Source organism: Pelophylax lessonae (genome assembly GCF_965119305.1).
Source record: "Pelophylax lessonae genome assembly, chromosome: 13".
Taxonomy (NCBI): Eukaryota; Metazoa; Chordata; class Amphibia; order Anura; family Ranidae; genus Pelophylax; species Pelophylax lessonae.
The window spans coordinates 6,284,146-6,294,505 of NC_138780.1; the positions used below are offsets into that span (position 1 = coordinate 6,284,146).

The window sequence follows — 10,360 nt, forward strand, 5'->3', positions numbered from 1 at the left end:
GAAGTGATCTGGATTTTTTTTTTTTTTTTGCTAAATAAACATAAAAAAGATGGAAAATGTTTTTGATAAATTTAGGCCAAAATGTATTTTTCCTCTATTACTTTTGTAAAAATAACCAAAAGTCTGTGTATATTTAGAGTCCACAAACTTTGGTATTTAGTAAGAGGCAGGGCCAGTTTTTTTTGTTATTCTTTTTCACAATTATTTGGAAAATGTAATTAAAATAAATAAAAGGTACAATGAATTTTTTTCGTACAGTGTCATCATATAACTGGTGTGGTGGTTATCAGGGACAATACCTGCTGATAGTATGGGGAAAAAAATAAAATAGTATGTGCGAAAATAATTTTTTTTTCTCTTTTTTTTATTTTTTCCTTTTTTGTGTTTTTTTTTTTTTTTTTCCTAACACTAACCAGAGCAATGCAATGTTCATAGTTACACTCTACTACTCTGGGGAAGTGATCTGGATTTTTTTTTTTTTTTGCTAAATAAACATAAAAAAGATGGAAAATGTTTTTGATAAATTTAGGCCAAAATGTATTTTTCCTCTATTACTTTTGTAAAAATAACCAAAAGTCTGTGTATATTTAGAGTCCACAAACTTTGGTATTTAGTAAGAGGCAGGGCCAGTTTTTTTTGTTATTCTTTTTCACAATTATTTGGAAAATGTAATTAAAATAAAAGGTACAATGAATTTTTTTCGTACAGTGTCATCATATAACTGGTGTGGTGGTTATCAGGGACAATACCTGCTGATAGTATGGGGAAAAAAATAAAATAGTATGAGCGAAAAAAAAAAAATTTTTTATTTTTTGTTTTTCCTTTTTTTTTTTTTTCTTCTAAGCACACTGACCAGAGCAATACAGTGTTACCATAGTTACACTCTACTACTCCGAGGAAGTGATCAGGATTATTATTTTTTCTTTTTGCTAAACAAAAAAAAAAAAGATGGAAAATGTTTTTGATAAATTTAGGGCGAAATGTATTCTGCTCCATTTCTTTTGTGAAAAGAACACAAAAATCAGTGAATATTCTTTAGAGTCCAGTTTTTTTAGTTATAAATCTTTTTCACAATTATTTGGAAAAAAAGTGTCATCGTATAACTGGTGTGGCGGTGATCAGGGACACTACCTGGTGATAGTATGGGGGGGGGGGGGATAAAAAAATTTCAAATTTTTCTTTAAAAAAAAAAAAAAAAAAAGTTAAAAGAAAAATTTGAAATTTTTTTTTTTTTTTAACTTTTTTTTTTTTTTAACACACTGTAACCAGAGCAATACAGTGTTACCATATTAACACCCTACTATACGGAAGTGATCAGGATTTTTTTTTTTTTTTTTTTACACATTATGAATTTCATTGGTATAAGCAACAATTTTTACTGAATGAAACTGGTTCATTCAGTGTCTTTTGCTGTGATTGGCCAAAGCTAATTATATGGTACAGATGGGACCGTTTTATGACCAGTTAGGGGGGGGGGGCAGTTTTAGGACCAGTTAGAGGGACAGTTTTAGAAGCAGTTAGGAGGGGCGGTTTTGGAACCAGTTGGGGAGGGGGGCAGTTATATAACTAGTTGGGAGAGGTTATTTTTACGACCAGTTAGAAGGGGGAGGGGCAGTTTTAGGATTAGTTGGGAGGGGCAGTTTTAGAAGCAGTTATGAGGGGGGAGGGGCAGTTTAAGGCGCAGTTATGAGGGGGGGAGGGGCAGTTTTAGAACCAGTTGGGGGGGGGCAGTTTTATAACTAGTTGGGAGGAGTTAGTTTTAGGACCAGTAAGACAGGGGGGCAGTTTTAGGAGCAGTGTGGGGGGGGGGAGAGGGAAGTTCTATAACTAGTTGGGAGGGGTTAGTTTTAGGACTAGTTAGAAAAGGGAAGGGGCAGATTTAGGAGCAGTTGGCGGGTACAGTTGGGAGGGGTTAGTTTTGGGACTAGTTAGAAGGGGGTGGGGCAGTTTTAGGAGCAGTGGGGGGGCAGTTTTAGAAGCAGTTATGAGGGGGAGGGGCAGTTTAAGGAGCAGTTATGAGGGGGGAGGGGCAGTTATAGAACCAGTTGGGGGGGCAGTTTTATAACTAGTTGGGAGGAGTTAGTTTTAGGACCAGTAAGACGGGGGGGGCAGTTTTAGGAGCAGTGTGGGGGGGGGGGAGAGGGAAGTTCTATAACTAGTTGGGAGGGGTTAGTTTTAGGACCAGTTAGAAGGGGGGGCAGTTTTAGGACCAGTTAGAAGGGGGGGCAGTTTTAGGACCAGTTAGAAGGGGGGGGCAGTTTTAGGACCAGTTAGAAGGGGGGGGCAGTTTTAGGACCAGTTAGAAGGGGGGGGGGCAGTTTTAGGACCAGTTAGAAGGGGGGGGGGCAGTTTTAGGACCAGTTAGAAGGGGGGGGCAGTTTTAGGACCAGTTAGAAGGGGGGGGGGCAGTTTTAGGACCAGTTAGAAGGGGGGCAGTTTTAGGACCAGTTAGAGGGGGGGGTCAGTTTTAGGACCAGTTAGAGGGGGGGGTCAGTTTTAGGACCAGTTAGAGGGGGGGGTCAGTTTTAGGACCAGTTAGAGGGGGGGGGGGGCAGTTTTAGGACCAGTTAGAGGGGGGGGTCAGTTTTAGGACCAGTTAGAGAGGGGGGCAGTTTTAGGACCAGTTAATTTTAGGCTGGAATAAAAAATAAAAGTTTCACACAATAAACTGACAGAAATAAAACTCGGAGCCGTGTTAAATGTTATAATTTAATGAAGTAATGTGGAGGCCCTGAGGGGGGAGGGGCACCGTGTAAATTTGCACCATCACAGAACCCGCCTGGGGGGTCCCCACTTGTTCCTTGTTAAGAAAAAAAAAATAAAACAAACAAAAACCCCCAAAGTCCGGTTTGTTCCAATCTTTCATCAATGAAATATTAAAGTCCATTCCAGTGTTTTGTGTGAAGATTCACCAATAAATAAAAGGAAGGAGGGGGAGGGGCGCACACAGAGGCAGTTATCCGGTCACAGCGATGGATATACTGGGAACACTGGGAGTTATGGGAAATGTGAAATACTGTCGTCTTGCTCACTCACATTCTCAAAGTTTTTTTTTTTTTGTCAGTTTTTTTTTTTCCAAAACCTGCACCACACGAAAAAATTTTGGCGAAATTTTTCTTTTTTTTTTCCTTCACCTTTTTTAAAAGACGTAGCAGCCTGAGAAAGACACACCCAGCGCACAGCACGGAGCAATTAAATTACACTTTGTTTTTAAAATATATATAAATATGTCTACACTTTATATACACCTCCGAAGAGGGAACCCCTCGGGATAGAAATGTGGAAGTTGCCGATTTGTTTTGAAGGAGGTCATCCATTGACCATCTAAGCTGATGGTTTTTAATAAGACATGGAGGCAGGAAGATACAGCACCAAGCAAATGTTATACTTCATAAATGTTTGAATAACCGACGCGTTTCGGCAGATTGCAGAAGATGCCCCCCCCCCCTTTGTCAGCGCTTGCGAAAAATAAACTAAAGTATCTGGCAATTGGGGTCAGATTAGACCTGAGCAGGCTCTACCATTCTACCCTAAACCCAATTTCAGGATATCTAAATGAAAGGTTGACGTATAGAACCCCTGAAACGCGTTGAGTATTCATACTGGGGACTAAGTATCCTGCAATTGGGGTCAGGTTAGACCCGAGCAGGCTCAACAATTCGAATCTGATCCCAATTGCAGGATACAAAGATCATCCTCTGTTACTTTTCACAAGCACTCATGAAGGTTGACCTATAGAACCCCCAAACGCGCATATTCAAACTGGGGACAAAGTATCATCCAATTGTGGCCAGGTTAGGCCCCCAGTGGGCTCTACAATTCTAACCTGATCCCAATAGCAGGATACATAGATCGTCCTCATTTCCTTTTTAACAAGCGCTCATAAAAGGTTGTCGTCAAGAACCTCTGAAACGCGTCGAGCATTCAAACCAATGAAGGTTTTTTTTTTTAAAAACTCCCCAAAATGCGTTGAATATTCAAACATACAATACAAATAATACAGTCTGATGCATAGGATGTTGCACCTTCATCCCTTATATTACATAATGTACAGAAGCCAACGCCCACAGCGCTTTAATGAGGTACGCCATATAGAGAAATAATTTATATAAAAACCCCAATGTTTTTTTTGGGGGTTTTTTTTTGAACATCTAAAACCATTGATGGTTATACAAGCAAAAGGAAAAAGTAAAATCGATAAAATTATTGGTTTACTTCCGTCAAGACCTAGTCGTGGTTTCCTGCGAAATTATTAGTTAACTCAATGAGTAGCTGGGTTATGCTCAACGTGTTTCGTAAATCTTAGTTTTCCATCAGGTGAAAATCATCTATGGTTATACAAATAGAAAACGTATCAATAAAACAATTGGTTTACTTCCATCAAGACCTGGCCATGGCACCCTCAAGACCTGGCCATGGCACCCTCAAGACCTGGCCATGGCACCCTCAAGACCTGGCCATGGCACCCTCAAGACCTGGCCATGGCACCCTCAAGACCTGGCCATGGCTCACTCAAGACCTGGCCATGGCTCACTCAAGACCTGGCCATGGCTCACTCAAGACCTGGCCATGGCTCACTCAAGACCTGGCCATGGCTCACTCAAGACCTGGCCATGGCTCACTCAAGACCTGGCCATGGCTCACTCAAGACCTGGCCATGGCTCACTCAAGACCTGGCCATGGCTCACTCAAGACCTGGCCATGGCTCACTCAAGAACTGGCCATGGCTCACTCAAGAACTGGCCATGGCTCACTCAAGAACTGGTCATGGCTCACTCAAGACCTGGCCATGGCTCACTCAAGACCTGGCCATGGCTCCCTCAAGAACTGGTCATGGCTCACTCAAGACCTGGTCATGGCTCACTCAAGACCTGGTCATGGCTCACTCAAGAACTGGTCATGGCTTCCAACATTCTTAGAGAACTCAATGAGTAGCTGGGTTATGCCCAACGCGTTTTGTAATGTTTAGTTTACTTCATCAGGGGAAAAAACAATTTTTTTATGGTTATAAGAAAAAAATAAAGCACAAAAGTATAACCATCAATGTTTTCAGATGTTCAATAAAAGTGTTTTTATATAAAATGATTGGTCTAAAAATGCGTACCCATCCAATAAATATCTTGGAGAACTGCCAATTTCAACAAAAAACAATTCAAATCCAATCTTCCGACTCAGGTAAGGCACCCGAAGCCCCACCACAATAGACATGTCAGCTTCCACATTTCTGCCCCAACAGGTTCCCTTTAATTGTATTTACAACACCGCCCCCTACTGTTTAGGAGGCAGTACCACCTGGGGTCTGCAGGGCGGCGTTAACAAGGCAGCGGGTTCAGTCATTGGCCGTTTTCACAGTGAAACCTGAAATTTCCTTGGACAGATACGGATTCTGTGGTCTTCTCTTCGGCAAGAGGAGCTTCAGCCCATCAGAAGACCTATCTAACCAGCTTTCTTGCATGCTCAAGGCTCTGAAACACAATGGGACTCTATGAGAAGGTCTCCAAGTCCCGTAAAAAGAGAAAGAAATATCAGACCTTGAACCAAGTCCTGCCGTCGTTCTGACAGCACCGGTTCCTAAGACCGGACGCTTCTTGAAGACACTGGAAAAAAAAGGTGGTCTCTAATCCCTTGGCTTTAACCTATCCACGCCAAGACAAAGAAGCATCATCCAGCTGGTCTTCACTCAAGTTGCCAGCAACCAGTAGTAAACCATTCTCAAAGCAAGGTTGGGTTCTTCTTGGCTTGCCTCTGGAGCGTCGGAGGCCGACTTCGAGACGTTTGGTTCTCGGCTTTCTGTGGCTCCAGTTTGAGGCTCTGGGGCCTTCTCATTTTAGGGGCCTCTTGTGGTGGATGTGAGATGATGGGACTTTCGGCATCATGAACCTCCTGCTCTTTTTTGCTTGGACCTACCGTGTCCGCGGGTTCCTTGTCCTCCCGCTTTAGTCTTTTTGGATCGTTTACAATGGCCGACGTTACCTTATTGCTGTTGTCCAGAGCTATGGAGGCGTTAAGGGATGACTGGACAACCACGGTGAGTTTCCCTCTAGTGGACCCGTTGGTTGTCACGTTGCTGTGCGGCTGAGATGGCGGAGGAGTGGGACCGCGCATTCGCAGTGGCTTCTGGGACCTGGGGTCCATGCCGATGTCCGCGGTGATGTTGGTGTAGAGGGGCTCCAGGTCTTTAGACAGCAGTGTGTAGCTTAGAGAATTCATTCCATCCTGAGTCCACATCCGCTGGGTTCGGATGAGCAGATCGAACCTGCGGGACAAACGGTGGCAGAAGTCAGACGATTAACCTATCGCATATAACCCCATTAGGACCTCCGAAAAGCTGTATATAGTAGTGTGTGTGGGGGAGGGGACATTACAGTGTAAGCTCCTCTTGTACAGAGACTGATGTGACTGTGGGGGAGGGGACATTAGAGTGTAAGCTCCTCTTGTACAGAGACTGATGTGACTGTGGGGGAGGGGACATTAGAATGTAAGCTCCTCTGGTGCAGAGACTGATGTGACTGTGGGGGAGGGGACATTAGAATGTGAGCTCCTCTGGTACAGAGACTGATGTGACTGTGGGGGAGGGGACATTAGAATGTGAGCTCCTCTGGTACAGAGACAGATGTGACGGTGGGGGAGGGGACATAAGAGTGTAAGCTCCTATGGTGCAGAGACTGATGTAACTGTGGGGGAGGGGACATTAGAAGGTAAGCTCCTCTGGTACAGAGACTGATGTGACTGTGGGAGAGGGGAAATTAGAGCGTAAGCTCCTCTCGTACAGAGACTGATGTGACTGTGGAGGAGGGGACATGAGAGTGTAAGCTCCTCTGGTACAGAGACTGATGTGCCTGTGGGGGAGGGGACATTAGATTGTAAGCTCCTCTGGTACAGAGACTGATGTGACTGTGGGGGAGGGGACATGAGAGTGTAAGCTCCTCTGGTACAGAGACTGATGTGACTTTGCAGGAGGGGACATGAGAGTGTAAGCTCCTCTGGTACAGAGACTGATGTGCCTGTGGGGGAGGGGACATTAGATTGTAAGCTCCTCTGGTACAGAGACTGATGTGACTGTGGGGGAGGGGACATTAGAGTGTAAGCTCCTCTGGTACAGAGACTGATGTGACTGTGGGGGAGGGGACATTAGAGTGTAAGCTCCTCTGGTACAGAGACTGATGTGATTGGCTCAGTGATTTCTGTACAGCACTGCGGTATATGTCAGAGCTATATAAATGTATAATAATAGTGTGTGACTATGAGGGGACATTCGAGTCAATTAAGCAAAAAAATCACTTTAATTTTTCAGACACTGTAGTTCCCTTTTATAACCTGCAGGTGTCACCATTGTACAGTTTAGAATAATAATTGGAGCACACAATTCTCAGTGTAAAGTACACTCATTAAACAAGCAGACTTCATCCCAGCGTGGCGCCACTGAATAATCCTCTAAAATGTATGCGGAAATATCCGGTTGTCTGCCACCTCTCACTTACCGCGTATTTATGGCTCCTGGTAGGGACAGATTACCCAGAATTCTCCAATCCCCTGTATTACCAGATCTGCAACCTTCTTTTTCACACCCCATAATCCTCTGGGCTGGTCAGATGGATTGGACTTTATCATTATTATAATTACTTACTCATACGGTGGCAACCTACAAATGTTTTTTTATATACTGTTATATACACATATACACACACATTAGTGACTGCCACTATATTATAGGGTATTATTTAAAATAATTAGTATAAAAAAAGACAAGTCCATCCAGTTCAACCCTATATATATATATATATATATATATATATATATATATATATACACACACACACACACAGTGCCTTGCGAAAGTATTCGGCCCCCTTGAACTTTTCGACCTTTTGCTACATTTCAGGCTTCAAAACATAAATATATAAAACTAATTTTTTGTGAAGAATCAACAACAAGTGGGACACAATCATGAAGTGGAGCAAAATTTATTGGATATTTCAAACTTTTTTAACAAATAAAAAAACTGAAAAATTGGGCGTGCAAAATTATTCAGCCCCCTTAAGTTAATACTTTGTAGCGCCCCCTTTTGCTGCGATTACAGCTGTAAGTCGCTTGGGGTATGTCTCTATCAGTTTTGCACATCGAGAGACTGAAATTTTTGCCCATTCCTCCTTGCAAAACAGCTCGAGCTCAGTGAGGTTGGATGGAGAGCGTTTGTGAACAGCAGTTTTCAGTTTTTTCCACAGATTCTCGATTGGATTCAGGTCTGGACTTTGACTTGGCCATTCTAACACCTGGATATGTTTATTTGTGAACCATTCCATTGTAGATTTTGCTTTATGTTTTGGATCATTGTCTTGTTGGAAGACAAATCTCCGTCCCAGTCTCAGGTCTTTTGCAGACTCCATCAGGTTTTCTTCCAGAATGGTCCTGTATTTGGCTCCATCCATCTTCCCATCAATTTTAACCATCTTCCCTGTCCCTGCTGAAGAAAAGCAGGCCCAAACCATGATGCTGCCACCACCATGTATGACAGTGGGGATGGTGTGTTCAGGGTGATGAGCTGTGTTGCTTTTAAGCCAAACATAACGTTTTGCATTGTTGCCAGAAAGTTTGATTTTGGTTTCATCTGAGCAGAGCAACTTCTTCCACATGTTTGGTGTCTCCCAGGTGGCTTGTGGCAAACTTTAAACAACACTTTTTATGGATATCTTTAAGAAATGGCTTTCTTCTTGCCACTCTTCCATAAAGGCCAGATTTGTGCAGTATACGACTGATTGTTGTCCTATGGACAGAGTCTCCCACCTCAGCTGTAGATCTCTGCAGTTCATCCAGAGTGATCATGGGCCTCTTGGCTGCATCTCTGATCAGTCTTCTCCTTGTATGAGCTGAAAGTTTAGAGGGACGGCCAGGTCTTCGTAGATTTGCAGTGGTCTGATACTCCTTCCATTTCAATATTATCGCTTGCACAGTGCTCCTTGGGATGTTTAAAGCTTGGGAAATCTTTTTGTATCCAAATCCGGCTTTAAACTTCTCCACAACAGTATCTCGGACCTGCCTGGTTTGTTCCTTGTTCTTCATGATGCTCTCTACACTTTAAACGGACTTCTGAGACTATCACAGTGCAGGTGCATTTATACGGAGACTTGATTACACACAGGTGAATTCTATTTATCATCATTATTCATTTAGGTCAACATTGGATCATTCAGAGATCCTCACTGAACTTCTGGAGAGAGTTTGCTGCACTGAAAGTAAAAGGGGCTGAATAATTTTGCACGCCCAATTTTTCTGTTTTTTATTTGTTAACAAAGTTTAAAATATCCAATAAATTTCGTTCCACTTCATGATTGTGTCCCACTTGTTGTTGATTCTTCACAAAAAATTACAGTTTTATGTCTTTATGTTTGAAGCCTGAAATGTGGCAAAAGGTCGCAAAGTTCAAGGGGGCCAAATACTTTCGCAAGGCACTGTATATATACACACACACACACACACACACACACACACACAAATCAACTTCAAGAGACAAATAGCGGAGGATAGTAAAAAGAACCCAAAGAAATTCTTTAAATATATCAACAGCAATAAAAGCTAGGGCAGAGCACATTGCACACATAATTAGCGATGATGGGAGGATGGTTACAGAGGACACTGAAAAAACAACTGTGCTTAATGCTTTCTTCTCCTCAGTGTTTACACAGGAAAAGGAGGGGTACACTGACCATGACTGTATGGGGTACACTGACCATGACTATATGGTTAGTAGTAATACACAGGCCTTGCCGCTATGGCTAACAGAGGGTGAAATCAGGGAAAGGCTGGATAAAATTAACACAAACAAATCACCAGGCCCGGATGGCGTACATCCGAGAGTGCTCAAAGAACTTAGTAAAACTATATCTAGACCACTGTTCCTGATCTTTGCTGACAGTATTAGGATAGGAAATGTACCAGGGGATTGGAAGAAAGTTAACATGGTACCAATATTCAAAAAAAGGGCAGAGGCATATCCCGGGAAATTATAGGCCTGTCAGTCTGACATCGATAGTATGTAAACTTCTGGAGGGGATGATAAGGGACTATATTGTAGAGTTTGCATAAGACAACAACATCATCAGCAGTAATCAGCACGGGTTTACAAATGGGCGTTCTTGTCAAACCAATCTGTTAACATTCTATGAGTAGGTGAGCTAGATAGGGGCAGACCAGTGGATGTGGTGTACCTGGATTTCGCTAAGGCTTTGATACAGTTCCACACAAGCGCTTAATTTATAAAATAAGGTCTGCAGGTATCGACAGCAGGGTTTGCTCTTGGATACAAAATTGGTTAAAGGGGCGTGTCCAAAGGGTGGTAATAAACAGCGCATACTCAGACTGG

General features: G+C 42.7%; 1 protein-coding gene across 1 annotated transcript in view; it reads right to left on the bottom strand.

Moving 5' to 3' along the window:
* Positions 1–5,414: 5,414 nt before the first annotated feature.
* The window catches only part of B4GALT3 (beta-1,4-galactosyltransferase 3), a 43,115-nt gene continuing 38,169 nt past the window's right edge, over positions 5,415–10,360 (bottom strand). The window contains exon 7 of the mRNA XM_082275605.1: positions 5,415–6,256. Within this exon, the coding sequence (XP_082131731.1) occupies positions 5,713–6,256 (544 nt within the window). The 3' untranslated portion in view covers positions 5,415–5,712. The remainder of the gene's footprint in view (positions 6,257–10,360) is intronic.